The sequence below is a fragment of the Alternaria hordeiaustralica genome (genome assembly GCF_023758085.1).
Source record: "Alternaria hordeiaustralica strain BMP 2776 chromosome Unknown scaffold_4, whole genome shotgun sequence".
Classification (NCBI taxonomy): Eukaryota; Fungi; Ascomycota; class Dothideomycetes; order Pleosporales; family Pleosporaceae; genus Alternaria; species Alternaria hordeiaustralica.
This window is the reverse complement of record NW_026056776.1, coordinates 1,190,764-1,216,218: the sequence shown is the minus strand read 5'-3', so window position 1 is coordinate 1,216,218 and position 25,455 is coordinate 1,190,764. Positions and strand designations below refer to the sequence as shown.

The 25,455-nt window shown below is 52.6% G+C and overlaps 11 protein-coding genes across 11 annotated transcripts; 6 read left to right on the top strand and 5 right to left on the bottom strand.

Annotated features, from left to right (window-relative positions):
* Positions 1–182: 182 nt before the first annotated feature.
* J4E84_003182 (uncharacterized protein) lies at positions 183–1,115 on the bottom strand (the record flags this gene model as incomplete). The annotated part of the gene is made up of 3 exons (XM_049385800.1): positions 183–755; positions 811–926; positions 980–1,115. The coding sequence occupies 3 exons, from the start codon at positions 1,113–1,115 to the stop codon at positions 183–185; spliced, it is 825 nt and encodes a 274-aa protein (XP_049246677.1).
* A 784-nt stretch (positions 1,116–1,899) lies between these two features.
* J4E84_003181 (uncharacterized protein) lies at positions 1,900–2,876 on the bottom strand (the record flags this gene model as incomplete). Its single annotated transcript, XM_049385799.1, has 3 exons — positions 1,900–2,491; positions 2,546–2,665; positions 2,713–2,876. 3 exons carry the CDS (start codon positions 2,874–2,876, stop codon positions 1,900–1,902), a joined length of 876 nt encoding a protein of 291 aa, XP_049246676.1.
* A 238-nt stretch (positions 2,877–3,114) lies between these two features.
* Positions 3,115–3,927, top strand: CWC15 (complexed with cef1p; the record flags this gene model as incomplete). The annotated part of the gene is made up of 3 exons (XM_049385798.1): positions 3,115–3,509; positions 3,561–3,858; positions 3,910–3,927. 3 exons carry the CDS (start codon positions 3,115–3,117, stop codon positions 3,925–3,927), a joined length of 711 nt encoding a protein of 236 aa, XP_049246675.1.
* Positions 3,928–4,727: 800 nt separating this feature from the next.
* J4E84_003179 (uncharacterized protein) lies at positions 4,728–5,247 on the top strand (the record flags this gene model as incomplete). The annotated part of the gene is made up of 2 exons (XM_049385797.1): positions 4,728–4,884; positions 4,967–5,247. 2 exons carry the CDS (start codon positions 4,728–4,730, stop codon positions 5,245–5,247), a joined length of 438 nt encoding a protein of 145 aa, XP_049246674.1.
* Positions 5,248–9,173: 3,926 nt separating this feature from the next.
* J4E84_003178 (uncharacterized protein) lies at positions 9,174–9,550 on the bottom strand (the record flags this gene model as incomplete). The annotated part of the gene is made up of 2 exons (XM_049385796.1): positions 9,174–9,483; positions 9,534–9,550. 2 exons carry the CDS (start codon positions 9,548–9,550, stop codon positions 9,174–9,176), a joined length of 327 nt encoding a protein of 108 aa, XP_049246673.1.
* A 311-nt stretch (positions 9,551–9,861) lies between these two features.
* J4E84_003177 (uncharacterized protein) lies at positions 9,862–10,915 on the top strand (the record flags this gene model as incomplete). The annotated part of the gene is made up of 3 exons (XM_049385795.1): positions 9,862–10,287; positions 10,342–10,410; positions 10,463–10,915. The coding sequence occupies 3 exons, from the start codon at positions 9,862–9,864 to the stop codon at positions 10,913–10,915; spliced, it is 948 nt and encodes a 315-aa protein (XP_049246672.1).
* An 869-nt stretch (positions 10,916–11,784) lies between these two features.
* J4E84_003176 (uncharacterized protein) lies at positions 11,785–13,498 on the top strand (the record flags this gene model as incomplete). Its single annotated transcript, XM_049385794.1, has 7 exons — positions 11,785–11,916; positions 12,027–12,134; positions 12,194–12,315; positions 12,372–12,404; positions 12,461–12,758; positions 13,078–13,129; positions 13,212–13,498. 7 exons carry the CDS (start codon positions 11,785–11,787, stop codon positions 13,496–13,498), a joined length of 1,032 nt encoding a protein of 343 aa, XP_049246671.1.
* Positions 13,499–16,874: 3,376 nt separating this feature from the next.
* Positions 16,875–18,263, top strand: J4E84_003175 (uncharacterized protein; the record flags this gene model as incomplete). The annotated part of the gene is made up of 4 exons (XM_049385793.1): positions 16,875–16,982; positions 17,085–17,455; positions 17,509–17,923; positions 17,973–18,263. 4 exons carry the CDS (start codon positions 16,875–16,877, stop codon positions 18,261–18,263), a joined length of 1,185 nt encoding a protein of 394 aa, XP_049246670.1.
* Positions 18,264–18,832: 569 nt separating this feature from the next.
* On the top strand, positions 18,833–20,235 carry J4E84_003174 (uncharacterized protein; the record flags this gene model as incomplete). Its single annotated transcript, XM_049385792.1, has 3 exons — positions 18,833–19,109; positions 19,168–19,710; positions 19,766–20,235. 3 exons carry the CDS (start codon positions 18,833–18,835, stop codon positions 20,233–20,235), a joined length of 1,290 nt encoding a protein of 429 aa, XP_049246669.1.
* A 775-nt stretch (positions 20,236–21,010) lies between these two features.
* J4E84_003173 (uncharacterized protein) lies at positions 21,011–22,482 on the bottom strand (the record flags this gene model as incomplete). The annotated part of the gene is made up of 2 exons (XM_049385791.1): positions 21,011–22,282; positions 22,477–22,482. 2 exons carry the CDS (start codon positions 22,480–22,482, stop codon positions 21,011–21,013), a joined length of 1,278 nt encoding a protein of 425 aa, XP_049246668.1.
* Positions 22,483–23,391: 909 nt separating this feature from the next.
* J4E84_003172 (uncharacterized protein) lies at positions 23,392–25,255 on the bottom strand (the record flags this gene model as incomplete). The annotated part of the gene is made up of 2 exons (XM_049385790.1): positions 23,392–25,152; positions 25,217–25,255. The coding sequence occupies 2 exons, from the start codon at positions 25,253–25,255 to the stop codon at positions 23,392–23,394; spliced, it is 1,800 nt and encodes a 599-aa protein (XP_049246667.1).
* Positions 25,256–25,455: the final 200 nt, after the last annotated feature.

Sequence of the window (25,455 nt, the reverse complement as noted above, 5' to 3'; positions counted from 1 at the left end):
CCATGAAGTATTCTTGCTGGCAAGGATGAAGGATATATTTATGTTGATTAGTACATATGAAGAAAGAGCAACACCTCATCCACTGGTATCATCGTACACCCGCCTCAACTCCGCGCTTTTCTTCGATGTACACACCTCGCTTTTGCACTACCCCAAACGCCCCATCATCTCTTTCAACACACTTAAGTACTCTTCTTGCCCTGCGCGGCAGCATCTAAATGCCACCTCATGACTTTCTCAAAGATGCCTTTGCCATCACCCTCCATCACATCGCCATGGCAAGGGATAATCCTGTTGAATCCCCACTTGTTGATCCTCTCCATACTAGCCGAGAAGCCCTTCCTATCACTCGCACTAGTTCCATACCAGATCGTACGTTGCTGCCACTTGGCATCGCCCTTTGTACTCTGAAGCGCCACAAAGATCTTGGTCAAGATGCCGCTATTCGGGTCAACCCCCGTTTTGCTGAACTGCTCTGTAGCAGGCAGGTTGAACATGAGATCAGCCTGTATGAGAGTGCGGGTAGGGCGGTGATGGAAAACAAGTTCCTTGTTGACGTGCGAGGGGACGTATTCCCAATCGAACTCCGCGTCGAATTCGGGGGAGATGGTCTCGACGCGTTTGTCGGCGCTGAAGAGGATCGAGAAGGGGACGTTTTCGTCGTTTTGCTTTGCGCGCTTTTCGGGGAGGACGTCGGGGCCCATGACTTGCGCGTTGGGGTATTCTTTGTGCCAGGGGCCGAGGAAGATGTGGTGCTGTTACGTATAATGTTAATAACGGTCGCAGGTGTTCTTGTGGGCTGACACGTACTTCTGCGTCTAGAGCGGCGATGTATTTTACTTCACCCATCTCGGATACTTTCTGCTTGACATCCTCGGTCAATGCGACAGGAGAGAAGACGGCGAGAGAACCGGATTCGAGTCGTACTGTTCTTGCGCGTTAGCAGTTGCATGCGAAGTGTTCGTTGGGCACAGCATACCAATCGTTCCTCTTCCGCCAATCTTCACGCGACCGAATCTCCAGAAGGGCACTGACAAAGTGGTGATTACGCGCGGAACAACGTCGCGAATCACCATAACGCTGGCGGGATCGGAAGGTACGAGTTTCGACGACATGCTGGGCTTTGTGGATTGTAGAAAGTCTGGGTGAAGAGACTCAGTGTGGAGAGAAGAGATGTTGTGAGGATGCGCCGGATGCTTGGTATCTAAGATAGAAGACGTAATGCGGCGAGACCCTTGATGACGCAATGTTCAAGATTGGAGTGAAGCGACTTTGAAACTGCAATGTAGCAGCCATGATGGTGATATTAGCTATATATCATTGCAGATGTCTCGGTCCGCATGAAGGATGATAATTTGTCCGCTCGTAATGAGCGTGTGGAGAAATGTCATTCGATTAAGGTGTTGGTGTGTCGCGTGGAAATGCAGGGAGCGTGGGCCGAGGTGTCGTGCGACGCGGTCGGGCTTTGTCAGCTACGTCACCGTTTTGTGAACTCCAAAATCTAGAACTTCGGGTTTGAAGATGGGAGCTTACTTCGCGATTGCAGGTCGAGATGCAATTAAATAAGTAAAGTCCATAATGAATTGATTTACACGGCTGTATATAGATCATCATCCTGACATGAACTCTCGATGCGTAGCCACATTCGCATGCTACATCTGAATTCGCATCTCGCGATTTGGTCTTCGGTGTTCCCAGCAGTGTTTCAAGGGGCCGCCGACCACCGACCCACATCATCAGTGGGCTCGTGGTGCGTCCTGTTCTAGAAACATTCCTCTTAGGTGGAATGCTCGGACGAACTTGAGCGGCGCCCAAGATGCGAGTATTTGGAAGCATCGCAGACTGGCTGTTGGCCAGACGTGTCGTCTTTTGTAAGGTGATTCTGCCTCGTGCGAGTTCTCACCTGGCATTCTCAGCGCTAAGCTCTGCCAGTAGTCCTCCGGCATCCCTTTCTTTGGCGTCTTCGTCAAGCCTTTTCTGTATGAACGCGTTCATCTCCTTGACCTTCTGCAGAGCAACGTTCGTGCAATTCAGCAGAGCCAGCGGGTTTATTGTCGCTCCTCCGTACTTCGCAATCTGACACAGTTCGCCGTGCTTGTTCATTGTGAGAATGACTTCTCCCTGCCTGACTTGCTCTTCAGCCAAGTTTGCATCCACCAAAAATATCTCTCCCTCAAAGTATGAAAATGTAACACAGAGCGGCTGGTGTAGGATCGACAACGGGATGGGTTCGCGCTCGCGCACACTGAGAATGGTCGCCTTTTCGCCTTCTACTTGTACGTCTGGTCTTCGGAAGTGTTGTAACGCAGCCATGACGGCTATGCACGATGCATCGATCAGCCCGCCGTCATGGTCGATGATGTGTACGTCGGCGCGGAGAGCGAAGCACTTTAAGCCAGCGATGATGCAAAGCGATTCGGTGTCAAGAGCGTTCGAGCGGCGGATGGCTTTCTCGAGGATGCGCGAGAGGATGACTTCGGCATCTGTAGGACTAATTTTTCAGTCAGATATACCGAAGTTCTGGTAGGTATCTAGAAGAACATACCGACCAACCTCAAAGGCTGGAGAAGCCATTGGAGAAAACTCCGTGACTATTTGAAAGATACCATCAAACTTGCGCTCTGGTAATGGTGTCGTCACGTCTACTGATATGCGCGCAATCACCCTGAGAAGTGTTAGCTTGCGCATATGACCTCCCAGTAAATCATGTACCTTGTCTTGCCTAACTGAACATCTGCGACGCCATACTCTTCTCCAAAAGTGAGCTCGAGTGGGCGGAAGGCGTCGAATGCGCGTCGGTCAATTCGTATCTGTTCCTGCAGCGCTTGCTTGATGAACTCGCGCTCATTAAGCGATATCTCAGCTTCTCGAGGCATCTTTGTCCTCTGCAATAAATGCGTGAGGTTGTCGTTGGTGAAATGGTAGTTGTTGTAACAGCCATGGAAAATGCGGCGGCGGGGAATTGTAATCGCCGGTGCTCTAGCGCGATTTACGAGTTCAAGCTTCTGTGCACCAATTCTTCTACACATCACCTACTCACCACATCAACCACGCGCAAGACTTCCGAAACCAGGGCCAGCCCATCGTACCATCGCAAAACAGTAGAACGATACAATGACGACTGCCCACAGACCGACGTTCGATCCCGCGCGCGGCAAAGAAGCCCAGCGAGGACCCGCCTACCACCAGCGACTACTCCCAGCGCACACAACACTCAAGCATAGACAGCCGGGACAGGGCGGCGATGCCGACATACAGCGCGATCTTCGCGCTGAACTTCTGGAGGCCGAGGCGCGTCACATCGCGAAGAAGAACGGCACCTACGTCGAACCGGAGGCAGCAGCCGAGTCTGGCAATGCGCATAAGCGTCAGATTGATGCCGTACCGGCAGCCGAAGAGGGGGAAGAGGATGAAGCAGCTCAAAAACGGCGGCGCATAGAGGTCTTGGAAAAGTTCCGAGACGTGGACGCCGACGATAGCAGTAGTGAGAGCGAAAGCAGCGACGACGAGTAAGTGCGAAGATGTGTTATTACCCAACCCGTTGACTAATGATGTCCCAGCGACGAAGACGAAGAGGATGAAACCGCGGCCCTCATGCGCGAGTTGGAGAAGATCAAGAAGGAGCGCGCCGCAGCCAAAGCCAAAGAGGAGGCAGAACGCGCCGCAGAAGAGGAGCAACAACGCGAAATCGATGTCGCCCGAGGCAACCCCCTACTCAACGCGAAAGACTTCACCATGAAGCGACGATGGGACGACGATGTCGTGTTCAAGAACCAAGCACGAGGTACCGAAGACAGGAACAAGAAGAAGGAATTCATCAACGACATGCTGCGGTCCGACTTCCACAAGAAATTCATGGTATGTGCCCCTTGACTGACCCTCCAGTATACTTCTAACACCACGCGACAGTCCAAATATATCCGATGAGGTCATCACCTTCAGCTATTCGTCCTTTCCGATTCTCGTTTATCATGCATTGCACTGCTGGCGTTAGACACCTTGGCGTACAGGTTCTGGATCTTTCAGATGGGCTTTAGGGAGTGTGGGATACCCCAGATCTTGGCAGACACGGAGTAGCCAGTGACGGAACAGCACCTAGCGGGACTCTTATCGCTATCATGGATCAGCGGCGACGACCACCATTTCGGGATGTCAGCTTTATCTCTGGCCTCAATCTTTACAACAAATCGATCCAATGAGTGCCGACCTACAAGTCCCGACCACGCATTCAAGGTGTGAAAAAGGAACCATCGTGAAGTTGAGGCCGGCGACTCATGCGATCCAGAAGTATCCAGGGACCTGTCAAAAACGCTCCCGGTATCGCAAACTTGCATAGCATCGACAGCTGCACGTAGGATTCAGTTTAGCCACTATCTCCTCCGACCCACATAAGCGGAACTTAGCGTACTACAAGGAATACCAAGCACACCTTGGCCGGGTCTTCCACCCTCTTATAGAGCTTCTGATCGCATGATCTACGCCTCCCCCAGCAAGGTGACCTCATAAGGCTTTTTGACCTCTTAACACATGCCAATTATGCTGGGGCTAGCACACGGCAGATCGTAAAGGAAGGGTGCATGAACGATATATAGTCCGCGATGGATCTCCGCGAATTCGTGGTAATATAACACTATCTACTACCTACCGTCCATACTTTTCGATATCGAGTGATCTCAACCTGAATATACACCCAAACACTCAAAGTTGTCACATAATCACAAGCAAACATGGCAGGCTATGGAAACCGCACAGCCCCAGACTACACCGCAGAAGACCTCCAAGACCAACACAGCACCACACGTCTCGGTCTCGTAGACTCCCACACCCCATACCATAACCCCCACGAAAAACACGGCTCAGGTATAACAGGCGGTGCAGGCTTCGGTAATTCCACCCTCCCCTTCCCTCTTCTCATCCCAGCAAACGCTCCCCCACACACACGCCTAACATTCCTAACATCTATCAGGAAACAAACGCTCCTCGTCGACTCCCGACACCGACACCTCTGAATTCCGTTTCGGCAGCCACTCCGACACAGCGCCTTATTCCAATGGGACAGCCATGGGCAGCGGATCCACAGGCGGCGCAGGGTATGGGAACAAGACGGGGGAGATGAGCGGACCGGAGCCAGATTCTCTCTTGGGCAAGGTCGTGGAGAAGGTGGGTGGTATGGTCAAGAACGATAAGATTGAGGCGAAGGGGAGGGGCATGAGGGAGAAGGAGGGATTTGGGAGGGTGGTTGAGTGAGTTGATTGGGCAATGGATTGCAGCTGCGTGTGCTTTCCCAATGAAGCTTTGATTTTTCTTTGCACCGGAACACAGACTTCCAAGGTTTTGTTTGATCGCTAATTGCTTTTTTATTCATACTATATCACTATTCCAAGTACATGAGTGAGACAAAAGGAGTGTAGACATCGCTGTAGAAAGCAAACTCCCCGAACTGAGTCCATGATAGTCCTGAAATGAGTGTAGTAAGAAATCCAAAGCGGTACAAACGTCGCATCCTACAGTTTAACATCTGCTTGCAATATCGAAACTAAAGTCCAATGCCCGGAAGTTGAACGATGGGTGTTACTACCGGCGCAGCGATGGAAAGTACTGGTCCAAGGATGGGGGTTGCGACTGGTGCAGCGACGGAGACGACTGGGTTTAGGATGGGTGTTGCCGCTGGCACGACGGCAGAGAGTACTGGGTTGAGGATGGGTGTCGCCACTGGCAGAACGACGGAGAGGATGGGTGTCGCCACTGGTACTACAGCGGAGACCACTGGTTCAAGGATGGGTGTTGCCACTGGTAGAACGACAGAGGCCACGCCAGAGACCACAGGCGCCACGACGGAAACCACAGGCGCTACGACTGAAGCCACACCGGAAACCACGGGTGCTACGACGGAAACCACGGGTGGGACGACAGCGGAGACGACAGGTGGAATAGCGGAAACCACACCAGAGATGACTGGGGGAATGGCAGACACCACAGGCGGGATAGCAGAAACCACGGGTGGAATGACAGGTGGAAGTGCAGACACCACGGGTGGAATGGTCGGAGTAGTTGGTGTAGTAGGAGCGACACATTTGAGTCCGCTGACCTTGATCTTGGAGCCGATTCCAGAGGAAGTAGTGCAGCACTTGATCGTGCCGCCGCAAGGGGTACCGAAAATCTGAACAGTGCCGAGGATATTGCCCAGAAGCGTGTTGATGATGTTGAACAGTCCGCCGGGCAGGCAGATCTGCTTGAAGCTTCCAGCAGGGCATGTTGGAGCTGCTCTCGGTTCAAGTTCCATGGTAGGCACCGCTGAAACAGTGGCCACCACAGTGAAGACGGAGAGGATGGTGGAAGGCTTCATCTTGGTGTTGGGATGAAGAGGAGGTTTGTGTTGTAAAAGATGATGGGATGATGAGAAGAAAGGTGCTTAGTAGTTGTGATGCTGTGAGTTGTTCTGATGATGATGATGGCTATGGGCGAAGGGTGGTAGGTCTTATATAGACATTTCAGCGTGCTCAGGTGAAGCGCTCTCTCTATCTTCTGCTCTCACGGCTTGTCGCTTCCCCCGATCGAGATCATGTCTGCCCAGGCTACACCAAGCATAGCTGAACTCCTTCCAGCTCGTCTGGATGCAAGAAGCCCCTCGGTAAACCGTACGAAACTTGGCACTGAAGGTGGTTGAGGTCATCGTGAGTGTCAAGCGCAAGCCTCGTTCCAAGATGTCACTTCGTTCATCGTATGATTATGGTGTCTTCGATGATAAGATAGTACGCCACAGTTCGAAGCGAGCCTTAGGGTGACGGTCTGGAGTTGTGATACCAAGTTCCCCTACATGAAGAGCTCACTGTCTCCAGTAGTCTGCATGAGAGACGAAACTAATCCAGGTCTGTCTACGATCAGCGCAAATATAGCGGCAAATCCGCTGTCACTCGAAGCCACTTCTACTAAGACCTCCTGTGGCAACACTCATATTCGGACGTGATAGTTGCTACAATCACGTGGACTTGCTGTTTTTGGATATCCTCCGGCGCTTGATCTTGATTCTACGCCTGATTCGGATGGGTACTGTTACTTTCCAGGACTGCGGCTGCAGGTTCGCGGAACAACTGGGGATCGTACGCTCCGGGCAAAAGCAAAAAGGATTTAGTGAAAGGTACCAAGATACATGAGGCTGGGGAAACTAGTGTAGGATCAACAACATCTAGCTCTAAGCTCGTGTGTTATCGCGCTTAAAACGCGTGTATTGAGCCACTGACGATACAGTGCCAAAGACACCCTTAGTGGCATCGTTCACCAAGGTCCAGGAGTGTACACGCCCATCTAGAGCTGAATCTACCCCTCTGACTACACTGCTCGGCTATGTCCAAGTTTTGATATGCTGCTTTTTGGGCTCCACGTTCTCTTGGATCATAACAACTTCACGGGGTAGGTATGGCCGAGACCTAGAGTTCTTGGCAACAACTGCGGGCCACTGCTCCGTGATTGCTTTTATTGGTACGAACATTTTGTCCTCAACTGTGATGAACGGGTTGGATTGTGCACGAATGTATCTGCGCATCGGTTGGCGGTGTTTCAGTCGGTTCAGTAGACGTGTATCGAGGTACTCAGGCACTTGTCATCGCTTCGCGGCCGTAAACTGCGTGAGTTGTGTAGCTCTGCAGTGAGAACAGACGTCACAGGCGTGGCGAGACTAAAGAAGGGTCGGGTCGATAGCGTACCGTTCCTTCTCGTTTCCATGCCCCGGGCAGCGAGACCGTCGCCCACTCCCTATCCTGTCTTTCCCCTCTTAGACATTTGCGCCACACATCTCCCTAGTTGCATCCCCGCACGCTCTAGTGTATGCACTACCGTTTTTCGCTGCGTGATATGGTCAGACGGTATAGCGCAAGAAATAGCAAACCTAAGCGGACCCCATTCTTCAACACCATAAAGCCTGACGTTCTGGACCTCGGGATGGTTCTCGACGTCGCTCTCGCCGGACCCAGGATAGCGGAACCGAAGCAGAGCCCTGCGCTCAGTTATTCCGGAAAAGCAAATTGGTTTCGCATGAACTATCGGCCTTGGATACCTCCAGCTTAGCTGCACTACCGTTGTCGTACCTTGCTTCATTGCGGGTGGTGACGTCTTTACAGGGCTTATCCTCGGGCCAGCCCCTTCCGCGTAACGGAACCCGCTGTCAAGGCAGTGACGGGTTTCGCTCCTTCCGAAGTGTGCTCGAACGTCGTTCAGCATGGCTGGGCATTGACACGATGGTTTGGGAGCCGTAATACCAGGCCATGTATAATCTCTCTTGTCATGGCAATGGAGGCTTCTGTAATAGGCCGATTGACCAAGCTGTCAGCTATCACATTGCAACAAGCGTGGGTTCGGAATGGTGTTGTTAGCCAAGCGAGACCGGAATTAGTTTGACCTTGCGCGTCTGAGGCTACTCCCTCACTCAGACCACTGCAAGAGGATAAATGATGAAAGAGAAGCCTGGCTAGTTCAATTGAGTGTAAGAGATTTACACGTCCAGTCTTCCGTATGCAAGCTTGCGGTGAGTTTATAATCCATCCAGTTGCCCATTGCTTCACATACGACCATAGGACAATGAGAATTAGGCTTCCCGTCCGCTCAGCCATATACAAGCATTGTACCGGTGGATTAGTAGTTAGGTGGGTGACCACTAGCGAATCCCCGCTGTTGTATGTTTTTGCTCTTTTTGACATGCCGACTTTTTTTTTTTAACCGAAGTCGAACAGGGGAAAGCGCCGCCGAGGATAGTGGAGACACCGAGGTTGGCTGGATTGGCTCATCACATACGGGTGCGAGCGAGTGACCAGAGACGCAGTAAGAAGGCGGATAGTAAGTTATATTTTGCAGCAAAAGCCGCCTGATGAGCAAACACAAAAGGCCAGTATGCCCAGAGACAGAGAAGAATTCGATCTTGCAGACTTGTCAGCAACGTCGCTAGATGAAGAAAGTGGCAGAAGTACCATTGTTAGATCGTTGAGGTATCTTTGAACGCCGTAACCCATTTTGTCTACATCGCGGCGCTTGAGGATGCTGCCGCGACGCCCAAACTCCATGCTTCCATTCCATGCTATTCCGTATACACTCTTCCATGTAGCCGAGGTCCAGATCTTCCTATAGATTCTCCTATAACGCAGGCGCGCTTGACAGCGCGTAGAGCAGCAGTCCAAGCCACCTCAATGATTCCTGAAATTCTTCTTCTGGTAGAACAGATCCGTCCTACTACTACCCAGGTTTATAATCTTCGGACATCCATCCCGGTCCTTCTCCAGGCGCGTACACTCGAAGCAGTAGAAGGCGTCTGAGATGCCCTCGCCACCGCATACGACGCACTTGTTCTGGTAGTTGCCGAAGGAGCATTCGTCGCAGATGCGGGCGAGGGTGGTCGGGCGCACGTAGGAATCGCATACGGGGCATTTGCCGTCGCACTTGTCGCAGAGGCGGCCGATGGAGATGCCAGACTGCTTGCGGCACATGACGAGATCGCTGCGACAGGTGTTAGTATGCGCGACTTTTTGAGGTGGGAGGGTACTTACGGATGATGGCGAGACATGGCGGAAGGTGATGAAGGGGGTGACGAATATGGACGTGTTCAGTATCGCAGGTTTAATAGAGCGTGGTGTCTCGTCGTGACGGGGGCGTTGGTATGGCGGTGGCGCGTGACAGTGAGACAGAAAGTCGGTCGTGAAAGTCAGCTTCGGTGGTCCGCTGCTAGCGTGAACTGAACCCATGCTCCGTGCACGAAGCTTCCATCGCGAGATCCCTGGGCCACCTATACCAATGACACCCACGCGTGCTTATCTGATACTGCTAAGCACATATTAGAAACATCCAGAACCCCCATATACTGCGCGCGATACTGTCATGGACGGACCCATTGCATCGGCTGTAGTCCTCCCGGATGAACTATCACTGCCAGCCTCACCCCCGGCAAACGGCCACAAGAGACGACAAGAATCACTATCAGAAGACACCTCAAAGCGACCGCGACTCGAGAAGGATACTGCAACCCAAGAAAGACGTGATTCTACCACCAAGGACACAAAAGATGACAAGCCCGCCCCTGTGCGACGCGAGAGAGGACGAGAGCGCAGATTATTCGGCGCCGCCTTGGGTGCACTCTCACAGAACTCTGCTACTACAGGACAGAAACGTCGCGCCGAGATCGAGAAGCGACAGCTAGCTCAGCGCAAACAGGACGACCAAGAGAGCGAACAGAGGAAGGCAGAGCGTGCAGCCAGGCGCAAAGAGCAACGATGGAAGGAGCACAAGCTTCTCGAGAGAGATATGGTATGTCTTGACGGCTTACACCTGACGCTTTGGCTGGGTGCTTACAATTCATAGATGCAGGCGCGTCACGCAAATCTACTCGCCATGGCGCACTTCCTCCAGACCAAGTCAGAGCCACACCTCGTACGTCGCCTTCCATCTGATCATCCTGGTTCACAGCTGATCTTGCTCACAGTACTACAAACCCTGGGAAACCAGTCCCGACGAGGAAGATCGCATACGTGACCAAATAGCCGAAGCCGAAGAAACCGTCAAACGCGAGATAGAAGAGTACGAGGCTCGCCAACAACCGGATAATCTGCGGAGACGGCGTGCATCCGAGGAAACAAAGGGTGATGCAGAGGGTGCAGAAACCGGTAAGAACCATGATGCACATGCACCTCAAGAGACAACCACCACCAATGGCGAGACTAATGGTAGCGCCATCTCCCCCAAGGACCTGGACATGAAGGACCACCAGCCCGATACCCCTGACACCAATGCAAAAGTCGAGCGCGCCACTGAGGACATACAGAATAGCCACGGTGCAACTCACGAGACCGTAGCTGACACAACCATGAAGGAAGATGACGACGAGAACGGAGAGGATGTTGTCGAGGAAGCCGCCGAGGACACCGTCATCTATTGAGGATCACCCGGAAGCCCACACCTTCTTGCCTTTACCCAGGACCGGCCCGATAGATCGCTGTTGGCGAGTCTCGATTGAAGTCGTTCGCAATATCGACCTTGGTCCTGTCGCAACTTCTGCCAACCAGCCCCGTTGACTTACGGAGTCTGGTCTTTCCACCTTGGATATGCGACCGTAGTATTATCAAAGTCCTAGCAGCGATAGTCACAACGCTTCGCAAATTAATCAAAATATGGTCAATTGTGTCACGGCTCCTGCCATGTCACAGGTGCTGCATTATCCGTCGACTATGCATCCAGGGTACAGCTTGTGTATGCGCTCCGGGCAGCACTGTGCTCCTTCCGAATATCTGGGTCACGCATAATCTTCTGCATATACCATTCCGGCACGGACGCCGGCAAACAACAGCTTACAGTACTCGCTTGCGGTTGTTCTCGCCTCATTCTGCATGCACAGCGACTTACCTAGAACTCGGGTTGATAGATTGGACCCCACGGCGCGTGGGATTATCCTAAAACCGCCCATCTCCGAGCATACTATAGTAATATACATGCAACACTATCTTCAACACAAGGAACACTGACTTTGCGCTTCGCGTGCAGATCCTACGCGTTGTGTAAACAACGACGAGAACCATGAGAGTGATGTCAGGGCTGAGATGATTACATACCCCACAATTGGGGTACCTCGGCATACCCGAATCTAGCAACCATCATCATGAATCTACAGCTGCGTCGTCAAAGACGACTCGCTTGCTCACCGCCATCGACACCCAAGGCTATTCTGACTATCGCTGCTATAACCCGGAATTCCAACCACCCTCGTCGCAATATATTTTCTTTTACCCTTCGTCGCACAGACATCACGTCATGCCTGTCCAACCAATTGACCCTGTATCAGACCCTCGTGTCGAACACAAGACTGCGAAGCTTAATGGACAAACATACCATTACCTATATGCGGTACCAAAGTCTGGCGAGTATACGCATACCGTGTTTCTGGTGAGTGGTGTTTGGTGGCTGTTATGCAATGCCGGCAAATTCCGCACCTTCTTCTGTTGGAAAGGGTACTTTGGAGTGGAGCAACATGATTGTACTGACTGTTTTGGAAGATTCATGGTTGGCCCGATCTATCGATGGGATGGAGGTATCAGATTCCTCTCTTAGTCGACATGGGGATGCGGGTTGTTGCGCCGGATATGATGGGATACGGTGGCACGGTAAGGCAAATCCAGAAGTCTTGCAACTCGGGGGAACATACCGAAACTGAGTTGTCCAGGATGCTCCCAAAGTTCCGCCAAATTCTATCAAGTTGTATGGACTCAAGAGAGCATCAGATGATATTGCTGCACTGGCTAAAGAAGTCAATGCGCCGCAGATCATTCTTGGTGGTCATGACTGGTAGGCGTCTGCTGTATGTATGCATCGAGAGATTCGGCTACTAACATTTTTCTCAGGGGAGGTTTCGTCGTCTGGCGAGCTGCTCAGTGGTAAGTCCCCGGGCATCTTGACTACCATATGCGGTACCAACTCACAACCCCCACAGGTACCCCAAGCTCATCACACACGTCTTCTCAGTTTGCACACCATACACCGCTCCTTCCGACAAGTACTTCTCCACCGAAGATCTTGTCAAAGGCCCATTACCCCAATTCGCCTACCAGGTCCATCTCGCTTCGGGCGAAGTGGAAAAGAGCGTCAACGATGAGCAGTCGATCAGACAATTTCTGAGTGGCATGTATGGGGCCAAGGGACCAAACGGCGAGGTCACATTCGTTCCCGAGAAGGGAATACTGGTCGAAAACTTGCCAAAGATCGGTGAGAGCAAGATTCTGAACGGAAAGGTGCGTGATGATCTCTTATGCTGGAACGCGTGTCGAGTGCGGGATCGAAGGGAGACAAGAGTGGATGATTGCCGTGAGAGACCAATGTGTTACCTTTTGAGGGGATGCTATGGGGTGGTTGCTTCGCTCGACAGAGGCATTACCACTTCCGACATATCATGCATGAGGCGGGAAAGGGTTCCAAAAGATCGACTCGGCTCGACATCAAGATCGTCCCGCGCGAAGCACATGTCGAGATCGATCCATTGCATCACCTTGTTTCAGAGAGACAACTCAGAAGGATTTGCTAACAAGCGATGGTGTACTAACAGCGAATCAGTACCTAGACTACTACGTCAAGCAGTATCTCAACCACGGGATCCACCCCACATGTGAGTCCTCTCTCCCCAACCTACCACTCATCCACCATATCTACACACCACTTCAAGCTCAACCACTAACCCCTCAACCCAGTAAACTGGTATCGCCAACGCCGCACGAACTGGGAAGAAGACCAAGCGCTGCTCGACAAGAAGACGATCTCTCAGCCTGTCTTGTTCATCCAAGCCACGTATGACGACGTGCTAAAGCCCGCAATGGCAAAGAGCATGGACAATTTCATTCCGAAGCTTACGAAGGGAGAGGTGAAGGCTGCGCATTGGGCGTTGATCCAGAAGCCAGAGGAGACGAATGCTATTATCCGCCAATGGCTTGAGGCGGAGGGGCTGGTGGGGAAGAAGAAGCGGGAGAGTAGTTTGTAGGAAGGGGCCTAGAGAGACGGAATGTTGAAGGTCTTGGGATAATCATTGACCCGTCTCTTGAGTAAGTTGGTCTAGCTTGGAGTACTCAAAATCTCACCATGGTGCCCAGCGGTGTATCCATGCTTGATTACTTTGTCCTGCCCGTCGACCGAGAACGGCATATCATAGTTTACCGGGTACGAACTGACAGGTGATGGAGATTGCGGCTCTATCCGTGCTGGTGGTCTGACACGTGCCTCATGGCTTCCTTGTCCACGCAGCGATATCGCATTGCGCTAGACAAGCACGCGGAATCCTTTGCACTTCTCCGATGTGGAGTCAAAGCTGACCGTTGAGTCTTGACTATAGCTTGTCCAAGATAGCGGACCTTGACACAAATTTGACGGTTGCTAGAGACGGCACTTGATCGGTAGACGCATGTGTGCGTCAGCGTACAGATGCGTTGTCTCGTTGAGACACGTCCTGACGCCGATACTCATCATCGACTACAAAGGATGCCGCGGCGGCACGTTGTGTGGGCACATGATCTGCATCTCTTGCCTGATACACAGGTACCTGCGGGCCATCAGCACACCACCGACTCAGCTCTTCCTCTCCATTCCACATAATTTTGCTTCGCTTACGATCAACGGCAATTGTCAAGTACTTGTAGCTCAAAAGTGAAGCGTGAGATGTGTGGTGGTATCTCGGTATCTCCGGAGGTTCTAACCATAAAAGTACCGGCAAAAGTAGTAGTAGATACGCCGCCTTGGAATTTTGGCACCGGGTTGTTCCTCTGGACTCTTGTCCCGCCTTGACTCAGGTCTGCGGATTAGCGCTTCTTGACATTCTTCCACGCGAACTTCATGGGCAAGAAGATACTTTGGTGTCGGAGTGCTCGAGAATTCCCTGGTAAACTGTTTGGAGATTATGGCGGATGCAGGTCCCCTCCGTCCGTGCGCAATCCGGAGTTCTGGTACCCACCGCGTAATACAGCCAGTCAGGAAGCGGCGTTGTACATTGTGGCAACCTCGTGGTCCTGAGTAGGTTGCGACATGCAATGCTTTTTTTGCGACGACATGTCAATACGGAGAGGGGCTTCCGCACACTCCGCAGCTTGTTTTGGGCGGGGGTGGTGCGATAGGGGAAATGGTACCTCTACATCCGACAGACCGCCTGTCTGAGGAGTACGTATCCTTAAGCCCGGGGTCATGGTGGTTGGATGCTGTGGCGTAGGCAGCTTTGAGGGAAGCGAGTAAGGTGAAATTGCTCACCGCCGCGGCACCGTCGTGCAAGCGCTTGACATATATTCGACGTAGATCGCGAAAACGTGCTCAGGTTGACAAAGGGTTACAGGAAACTCTCAAACTGGGTACGATGGTCTTCGCTCACCGCCTACTGCTTTCAGAGGGCCATGCATGAGGGTCGTGGAGTCGGTCGCTTGGTGGAGCGACATCCCGGTGTTCTTTTACGTTCATGGACAGGGTCTATAGTAGCGTTGAATATACCTGGGGCGTTGAGGTAGACGCATGCGCAGTGCGAACGAGAGGTACCTTGCTTATCAGTAGGGCCATTATTCTATTGCATCTCGTAGCTCGTCGCGCCGGAGCTGGGAGCGCACTGGCTGGATAGGTACATTAGGTATATTCGTTAGTCGAGTCCTGGGCGCATCCTGGTGTGCAAAGAAGTTAATCTCAACACTGCTGGGCATGCTCGGATCCACCATGGTGCTCTGCCGTGCGACGTTTGATGGAACAGAGATCGAGTGGCCGTCAACGTTTGTTTTGCCGTCCCGCTGCTGCAGTTTGCTCGGCAGCGTGCCAGACGACGGTGGTTGTCGAATGGGAGAGCAGGTCGGGCGGTCGGAGAGATACGTAAACGCTTGTTGCGGGTCGGCTTAGTAACGACATCTCATCTTGCTCGTGGCCGCTTCCCTGTCAAGTGCTGGGCCTGCCATGTACCCGCGATCACCGTTGTTCCTCCGAATCCTTCACGACCGACACTCGACCTCATTTCTCGGTCGAGATGGTAGATCTGGGACGGCATTGCAGCGCGCTACCGGTGCTTCTTCGCCATTGTCATGCAGATGCTGGCACATGTCAATTTCCATGGCTTCTTGGTGGCCACACCTCGGTCAATGGTGCAGCTGTTGACTATTAGCTATCCCTTGGGCCAGTCGTTCGTGCAGTTGGCGTTGAGGTCGCTCCGATAAGAGGCCCTTGTACTTTCTTGTCCCGGCACTTCGGTCGCGCGTAGGACGAATTTCGTCAATGGGCTGCTCGGTAGCCAAACCATGACCCATGCCCACCCTCCAACCGACATTCAGCCAACGGGTCTGCTACCACACACACCACAGTTGCCCCAGGAGGATCCCGCTAAGGGGCCGCACTACGGGACTGATTCCATGCTCCCCAGAGTAGTCCAGGCTGGAGGCGCACCGTTGGGCGTGAGCCGTTTGCACATGGGCAATATATCCGGGATTTTATATTGCAAAAGTGACTTCAGGAAGTCTTCTGGAATATCAGCCAGATACGCTAGCCAGTCAGCGGTCGAATTTTCCCGTCGGTATGCAGGCCCTAAGAATCCAAGATTGATGATGCACCGGGGGCAGAGGACGACTTATGGTTTGAGCTTTGGCTTAGCGGTAACGACATGCTAACGCCGAGACAGGACAGCCTGCATATCAGGCTGATGTTTCGCGCGTCCTGCCCAGGGATCTGTGGTTCTGCAGGGCCACTACAACCGACAGGTTCGCTGCCGTAAATCCCAACACAACCTTTGGCAGCGGGCTCCACAGCCGTGCAGTGTGCCTTATCGCTGTTTCACAACGCCGGCGGGTTTCTGATAGACGGCCACTACACAAGACAAGACGTGTTCAAGATACACACTGCATTATGACATTGCTCCTATATCGCATCTTGCGTGTGCACGTCCCGGAGCTATACGGTGTTGATCCGGCAAAACGAGTCTAACAATGCTTGAGTCCCTACATACTAGCTCGCTGGGCGAATAACAAGAGCTCCCGGTCGTGTACCCACAAGAAGATCTAGCCTCATATATACACACAGAGTAACGGGATAAAGAAAAGACTACGCGAGGCCTACCGTACCAAGTAGCTCTGGTCGCGCATCCCTATCCATGCTCGTCCCGCCAGTTTGATACGCCTAGCAAATGACGTGGAACCTTTGAATCTTCCCTCATGCGATGCCATTATCTCGCCGATGCACCAACCTGAGGCAAGCCCAGCTTGTGCCAGGCCACCGTTGATCGAAATGGGCCTTCTCAACAACTATATCAGCCTCCACGCTCCCGTGGGGTGGGCTTCTGTTAGCTATCTCTTCCTCACTTCTTCCCGCTCCATTGCCACCATCCCCCATACTACCAAAATTTTCTCGTAATGGCTCCCTCAGCTCTCGCAGATATCTATCCAATCCCAACGAGGCACTACTCCAAGTCCTCGACTGTCGTAGCTTCGGTCTTACATGGGCCAAGGGATTTGCGGCTCGTATGCCTTCCAATTTCGTTACACATCCCACGTCTACCCACTACTCGTGGGGGTTTTGGTGTATATTGAGCATCTAAACGTGAAGCTAACGAATCCAATTAGGAAACTCGTACCATTACGGATCCCGCCGCCAATGAACTCCAGATCGCTATCAAGGCCACTGGACTGTGCGGAAGCGATTGTTCCTACTACAGCAAGTTCTGCAACGGTGATCTGCAGGCTTGCGAGCCGTTGTCACTAGGCCATGAGTCTGCTGGGGTTGTGGTTGCCATCGGCGAGAGTGTTACCGGCTACCAGATTGGCGATCGTGTTGCTCTGGAGGTAGGTGTGCCGTGCGACAACTGCAGGTCATGCCAACGGGGACGCTACAATCTCTGCCCGAAGATGAGGTTTCGGAGTAGCGCCAAATCTGTGCCTCACTTCCAGGGGACGCTTCAGGAACGCATCAACCATCCCGCGAAATGGTGCCACAAGTATGTCGTGCATGATCGACCCGAAGCCGAACTTAGCTGACAACTTAAATCAGACTACCTTCGCATGTCTCCATGGAATCGGCTGCGCTTCTGGAGCCTCTTTCTGTTGCGATCCATGCAACAAGAAGAGCCCAGATCGAGCAAGGTGACACGGCCATTGTTTTTGGCGCAGGCACAGTCGGCCTTCTGACAGCTGCGATGGCCAAGGTGTCTGGCGCCACAACCGTTGTCATCGCAGACATCGACTATGGGCGAATCAACTACGCCTTGGCGAACGGCTTCGCCCACAAGGGCTATATCGTGACCCCGCAGAAACATGGCAACGAGACTGCTGAGAAGTTCGCCGTAGCCAAGGAGTTGGCTGCCGATGTTATGCAGATTGCATCCCAGAACGAGCCAGACTTTGAAGGTGCTGATGTCACCTTTGACTGCACTGGAAAGGAAATCTGCATGCAAGCTGGACTATACGTAAGTCTCTCCCGGAAACAATCGCAAACCTAATCCTAATTTCTCGTAGGCGACAAGGCCTGGCGGCAAGCTCATCATGGTCGGAATGGGTACGCCAGTTCAGACACTACCCATGTCAGCATCTCATCTGAAGGAGGTCGACATCATTGGCATCTTCCGCTACGCCAACACCTACCCCACTGGTATCAAGATCCTGTCTGCCGGTGTACTTCCGAGTCTTGACAACATGATCACTCACAGGTTCCATGGGTTGACGTCGACAAAGGAAGCTTTCGAGCTCGCGGGCAAGACGGTCGACAAAGACGGCAAGCTTGTTCTCAAAGTCCTCGTGGAGATGTAAAGAAGTGAACGGCCCAGGAAACCACTAATATGTACATTGAATTGTGTGGCATTCATAACGACATGATAGAAACGATATAGAGAGATCGTCCGAAAGGCGGCGACCGCGGTCAGGCGTTTTGAAAGTCTGGAGCAAGACTAAGATACCATTCGCTTTTGGGTTGGGTTGGATTTGGAGTTATGGGGTGTATTTGGCGATTGACGCAAAGATCTGGAGGCTAGGCCTGACCATAGATGATAATGCCATAATCGTACTCCGATGATAACCACTCGCTCCGATTCGTGATCCTTGATTCTGAAGTCTGAGAAAGAGGAGTGTAGTGAAACCTAGAGGATGACCGATCTTTCCCATGGAAAGCGCGTCGCGCTGCAGTCGCGTTGACACTAGCTCTGAACGGGTAGCGCCTTGGCACAACCCCACGAATTGTGGCAGCTGCAGCCTAAGCAAGCTCCCCACCAAGACCATATCATTGCAATTGCCTTGCTGCTCGACTACCACTCCGACCTCCTACCACTATATCGACCATCGTGAATCTCTCAGACGCGACACCGAACTACACTGCAGCAAACATGGCCGAATCATCAGGGAATCCACTCGTTTCGACCACCCGCGCCTCTGACGCAAGTCCAACAGTACAGCTTCACCCGCTGGTACTCCTCACAATAACAGACTGCGTAACACGGCACACACTACGACAGCAGACAGGACCAGTAGTCGGAGCCATACTAGGCGCGCAAGATGGTCAGAATATCACGATGGAGGTTGCTTTCCAAGCAAAGCTCCTGCCAAACCAAGACGGGGAGACAGTACTAGACGACGAATGGTTCAGCAAGCGTATCGAAGACTGTAAGTTCTCGGCTATACCTCGTGTTTCCACATCTGAATGAAGCTAACCTGACTGTAGTCAAGGACGTACACAAGGAGCCACAATTAGACATTGTAGGCTGGTTTACCCTCGGTCCCGCCTCCGGCCCAGAACCCCACATCCTTCCTATCCATTCGCGCATATCAGAAGTCTACACCGAGTCTCCGCTGCTCGTACTCTTCCACCCAGAAAATGCCTTCTCCAAAGAAACCGCTGCCGGAAAGCTGCCTCTTACCGTCTACGAGTCCTTGTCCGTCAATACAACGAGCGATCCGAACGATAAGGCTATGGATATCGACGGGGCCGTACAGGCAAAGTCTACAAAGTTCAGAGAGCTAGTATACTCGATTGAGACTGGCGAGGCGGAAATGATCTCTGTCGATTTCGTCGCGCGGGGTGGTGGCAACGCCACTGCAGTAGAAGGCACAGCAAACGTGGCCGGTGCAGCGCCGGAGCCCTCAAGAACCGATGAGGTTACTGGGAAGCGGAATACACGAGGAAAGCAAAAGGAAAAGGAGAAGGAGAAAGAAAAGGATGCGCCCATTGACGAGTCGGTCATCTTGAATGCAGACGACGAAGAAGGTAGGTTCAACCGCCTAAAGTTTTACTTGGTACAGTCATACTAACCTTTGTCCAGTTCTCTCTTCGCTTACAGCCAAGATGAACGCCATTCGCATGCTCAGCCGACGAATCCTGCTCCTGCGCGCATACATCGACTCGCTCCCAGCATCGTACCTCTCCGACCCGTCCCTACCAGTCAACGCCGCGCCAGACGCGCAACATCCCCTACCTCTAGACCACTCGATTCTCCGCAGTGTATCCGCCATGCTCGCCCGCCTAAATATCCTCGGCCCGCCAGACTCAGCCGCTTTCTCGCTCGAGTCCCAGCAAGAAGCATCTGATGTGCAACTAGTCAATCTGCTATCATCCATTACAAACTCCGTCTCTCTAGCGAAGGATCTCGGCCGCAAGAGTTCTATCGTTGAACACGCCAAGACCCAGGGCAAGAACCGCATGGGCGGGTACGGCGGAGGTGGCAACTACGGCGGCGACGCCAACTTCTTCAATACTGTCATGAGCGGAGATTCTGGTGGCGACAGGTGGTGATCCCTGTCGATCCACCAGCATGAATCAATGGGTACGTCGGAGTCATTTAGTCTAGAAACGAATATCCTGAGCTAACGCAGACTTCTAGGTTATTTACGTTGCTGATGGTGCTCTAGATCGGCAAGGCGACGGAGCGTATGCGCGATGACTGACGGCCGTCATCCCCATGCGCTGTTCGATCCAGACGATATTCCCGACGAGTTCGACTGGGACTTTGTCAACCAATGGTATCATGCCGTGTTCGCGATTCTCAGCATGGGGCCAGCTTATCTGCTCTTGTTTATAGTGAGCCCGATCATGTTCCCACTAATTATACTGGGGCTATGTTACTGGACAGGGTGGGGGACGTATCGGATCATACGCAGATTGGGTCTGGCGACCTTGCACATGCTGGGGGCTGTTTTACACGCTTTACGTGATCTGATGCGTTTAGCTCAGCGATGAGATCTATGCATAGCGTTCGGCGCATGAGTGGGATTTGATAGACATGGGTATTAATGGCAGCGCGTAATGGCACTGTCGGTATATGAGTAATGAAGAAAGGTACATCCATTCACACTGGTATTCAGAGCTTTGCAGCGCTTTGATCAAGGGAAAGTCTGACACCCTGAAGCCTACATTGACGCTAGAGGTTTCTGATCTGCTTGTTTTGTCCTGATGTAGGCTGCAGTCGGGACCCTGTGCAGTATGAGGTGCCAATAAGACATGGCCCACCTCGTGCTGAGTTCTGAACGTGGCCAACCCAATGCATCGGCCCTTGACGACCTTTAAACTCTTATTGAAACCACCCGTTGCCTCCTCCACCACCACCTGCCCTCACCATCTGGGGATCAGCAATAAATCTCCCCTCTGGTCCCTCAAATGCCCTCGCCTCGAATCGCGAAACAAGGAGCAAGTCACTGCAATACTTGTCTCTGTTAGCATCTTCTTGGAGCCGCTTCTTGAGAAACTTGCGTTGTTTGTTGTAAGCCGTGCGTGTTGAGTTAGGACTTGGTGGTGTTGTTGGCCGAACAGGCGTTGATGGTGGAGTATGGGCGTCTGAGGAACCATCTACCCACATGTGAGGTGACGTGGTCGGCGTGCAAGGGGTCGAGGGGGCTGGCGTATCGTGAGAGATGTTGAGGCTGCGAAGGATCACGTTCAGATCGTCTATCCTGGAGTCTGAATGTCTTTGTGGCTCCTTGGACTCATTAACGACAACCCAGAATGCGTCGATTATGAGTTCTTTCTGCTTCTTCGCATGTTTCTGTTCCATACTGAGACCATCCATGCTGATATTCGAAAGCGTGGAGGACGCCGAGGCTTCAGGCCCCCATGCGATGAGATCGTTGTCGCCGATCTGTGACGTAGTGTTCTCTTCTTGAGATTTAGCAATCATAGGCGTTCCGCCTTTCTCACTGTCGCTGTCGTTGACGTTATCGTTGTTGTCCCAACTCCATCCGTTCTGGTCGAAGTCTAGATCTCCGGCCGCAGATTCCATTTCTTCTGGCGAGAAGTGATTGAGTATCCAGCTTCCGTCATCATCGTCGAGAGGATGCGAGTAATCGGTACTGACTGGGTGGATTGGGTCGGTGCTCGCAATGTAGTCCCCATCGTAGTCGTTATCATCCATCTCCATCCAGTCCTTCACGTGCTTCTTCGGATCGACAACGTCTTCTGGTCGTACTTCTTGGGTCAGGGGTGAGCGCGCTGTCCGGTGATCCGTAATGCTTACCCGCGCCACGCTTTTCTTAAAAGCGTGTGAGGTTATCTGCATGTTACGTGCATCCCAGGAAGCCACGTAATATTGCTCGTCAAGTTCCCGAACTAGAGTCGATATTTCGTCGACACCAGCCATCCGCTTCTCTATCAGCTTAGCTAGATATGATCTCGCTCGCCCTAGCTTGGATTCCCACTGGCTCTCCCATAGTTTATGCTCGCAGGGACTGCAGTCAGTATGAACGTATACAGTAAGGAAGGATTCAGCAGTACAAGCAGCTCGTATGCTTGTCCTCGTCATCTTGTGCTTGGTACCCTTGCAGCGCGATCTTCGTAGACGTAGTAGATGCTGGCATTTGAAGGAAAAGTGAATGACGTTGCACATTGCCGGCGGATATTGTGACTAAAGATGGAGCTTTGACTTCGTGTACGAACGAGTGGAGTGGGAGATCTTGTGGATGTATCGTTTAGAATGTCATAATGATATGGGCATTCTGGCGAGAAGAATAGAACTTGCACAGCTCGGTGTTAGCTTCCTTGCACGATCATGTTGGAGGCATAGCTCTCACAGAGTCGGTCGTGGTATGTCGTCAAATCCAATGGGAGCTGCACAGAGATGGTGTATGTGATGTGTCACCGATTCTGAAGCAAGTAGTTTGCAGTGGCCACTTGATCGTGGTAGGTGCATTCGGAATCGAGAGTAGGTACCGTCGGAACCTCCACAGGAAAGCACGTTGTGTACTCAATCGCCAGTCGGCCTGCGTCTACAGTCGTGTGATGTTGTTATGAGGCAGGCGGTCCGTCGTATAGTGTTGCCATAGCTACCACTCAGACACCTCACCTACGTGTACCTCGAATTGATGTGGAAAAGCGGGGACCTTCAGGTAAAGGTGAGGGCGTTGCTGATATGCAGTCAGTCGCTGTCGCGAAATGACGCCGGCTTCCATACCCATGTTAACGGCCAGTAAGATGTAGTGCGCACATGAGGCTGGAGATAGACGCTTGCTTGGTTGTTGAGCGCAAGTGTCCAGATTGTAGTCATGGAAGGAGCACCCAGTCTGACGTGACACATCATTGCGCAGTCACGTGTATAGCGCCAACCGACAACTTGGCCTCTTCTCATGCCTGAAATAAAGATGGAGCGCGGACGTCATGCAGTTCTGACACTGCAAGCACCGGCATCATGCACTGATTGTGAAAAACTCCAGAAATCTCATTCTATTACCACAATCCTGTACCATTATGCAAGAAGAAAAGAAAATGCATCGTACTGATGACGGCGCAGCCGCATATACAACTCCCTAAGAAACCCCCGAGAAGAAACGAAAAGTGGCGTTGCGTCGTTGCACATTACGCGTGAGCGTCATTACATGTATACAGATATCCCAATTGGGCATATGACCCATCCAAAACGGAAGGTACGACCCTGACTGAGACCCAGACGGTGGAGAAGAGAAATTAGTAGCGTACCACGGGTGACGCGCTCGTGCTGCCGTCCTGCACCATAACACCTTCTCTGACACCCTCCTTCTCCATCTTGTGCATCCAGTCCTCTTTCTTGTCCTTCTTGTGCATCCAGCCGCTAAAGATCTTCTTCAGTTTGGACTTTTGCTCTTCCCGGCCTGGGGTCTTGGGCTCGTTGGAGAGGGTCTTCCGGGCCGTGGTATCCAGACTCATCTTACGAGAGAAGGTAGACGCCTCGGCACTCTGGTTGCTGGCAGAGTTGCTATCTCCGCTTCGTTGGCGAGTGTGGTTACTGGAGCCTACTTCGAGGCGCTGGTCTAGATTACTAGTAGAGGACCAGCCAGTCATCGTGTTTCCGGGGTGTGTTGGGCTACCTGGATTGGTCCTTGTGGGCTGTGGGATGGCCTTGGTCTCCTGTTTGCGAGACGACTTCCGGGCAGGGAACGAATCGTTGAATTGCATGGCCAACGTATCAGATCCGCTCTTCCTGTGTTTCTTTGCGGCGGGAGAGCGCTCCTGGTGCTGTTCTTGCGAGCGCATCATGCTTGCAATGTGCGTTGCGGCGGTTGGCGATGTGGGAGATTTCATCGATACAGTTATTTCCTCCTGAGGAGATTCTTGGTGGTCCTTCCATGTGTCCAGACCTGGTAGTGGGGGTAGCTCTCTGTTCAAGTTGAGGCCGTTGGACTCTGACTTCCTGGGCTGAGCTTCCTCCGGTTTTCCTTTCGAGGTTCCTGGTCTGCTGTTGCTTCTTGAACTCAAGCGGCGGGGTATGCCCCAGCTACGCCATCCTGAATTCGAGCCACTGCGTGAGAGACCCTGGTCGTCGTTGTCGGCTGCTGGACGAAGAGACTCTTTAGACTGCGCACGGCTCAGAGCCCGACTGCGAGAGCCGGGGAAGATGTATTCTTTGACGCTTTCCTTGACACTGGCAGCACGACTGGGTGGTCGGACTGAAGTCGATGAGCGGCCACGGTGGCCCTCAGATGCTTCTTGCTGCCGCTTCTTCTCCAGCTCTCGACGCATCCATTCTGCAGCTTGTGCGTCTGCAACTGCTGCTGGGTTGTCGGATTGGTGGGATAGTCGGTTCATGCTCCTGCTGTAGGGTAAAGATGCTGAGGTAGGCACTGACGACGACATCTTGGCGTTGGCGAGAGTAGATGTGACTGCTACGGGAAGGGTCACGTCTTCGTCCGAGTCATTGTGGAAGACGTTCGATCGCGGTACGTCCATAGAAGTCTTGCCGTATGACCTCAGCTTCTCCTCCCTCTCTGCGTCCCGTTCGTCAAGCCATCCGAAGTCAGCTCGCTTGCGACTGCTATTCGCGCGTGCAGGCATGTCTCCGTAGGTCCTTGCTCTAATCTCCTGGTCCGCTTTCGTGCGTGAGCGCGTCTTGGTGCTGGGTTTGCGCATCATGAATGACGTCGAAGTCGCTGCCAACTCTGGAGGCGCGCCAGTGGGCATGCGGACAGCGACCTCAGTGGCCTGTGGTTTAGTCTCCTTCCTTCGGCCGAGGCCACCAAAGTCGAGCTTGGGATCGGTGTTCTCCATGCCATGGTCGGACGGCTTGAAGTTCTGTAGGATTTCGCGACATGCTAGGCGCAGTTCCAGATCGGTATGTTCGTCGAGAACGCGGCGGTTGATGTAGGGCGATTGGTCGCATATGCTGTCTTTGGAGGTGTGTCTCTTGTGTGACGAAGAGGGAGTCGGGTCCGGCGCGGGCTTGTCGGAGAGGTCTGGCTTGGAGGCAATCTTCTACATTGGCGGTGAGTTACTGTTGGGATGCGACTGCAGACAAAGGACTGGGGATGGAACGTACGACTGGCGCCAGATTGAAGGAGAACTTGCGTTGCTTCATGATTGATTAGAGTATGCTATATTAGGCCGAAGGCAGTGATTCGAGTAGAGTGCGGCTGCGGAGCGTGTATATGTGTTGCAGGTGCGCGACGAGGAAATGGATGCGCGCGCGGGAAGCCGGTAGAGTATGGTCGGCTAGGAATGGCTAGACAAAGCTACTGGCGACTACTGCAAGCATGGGGGACCTGGGAGGATATGACG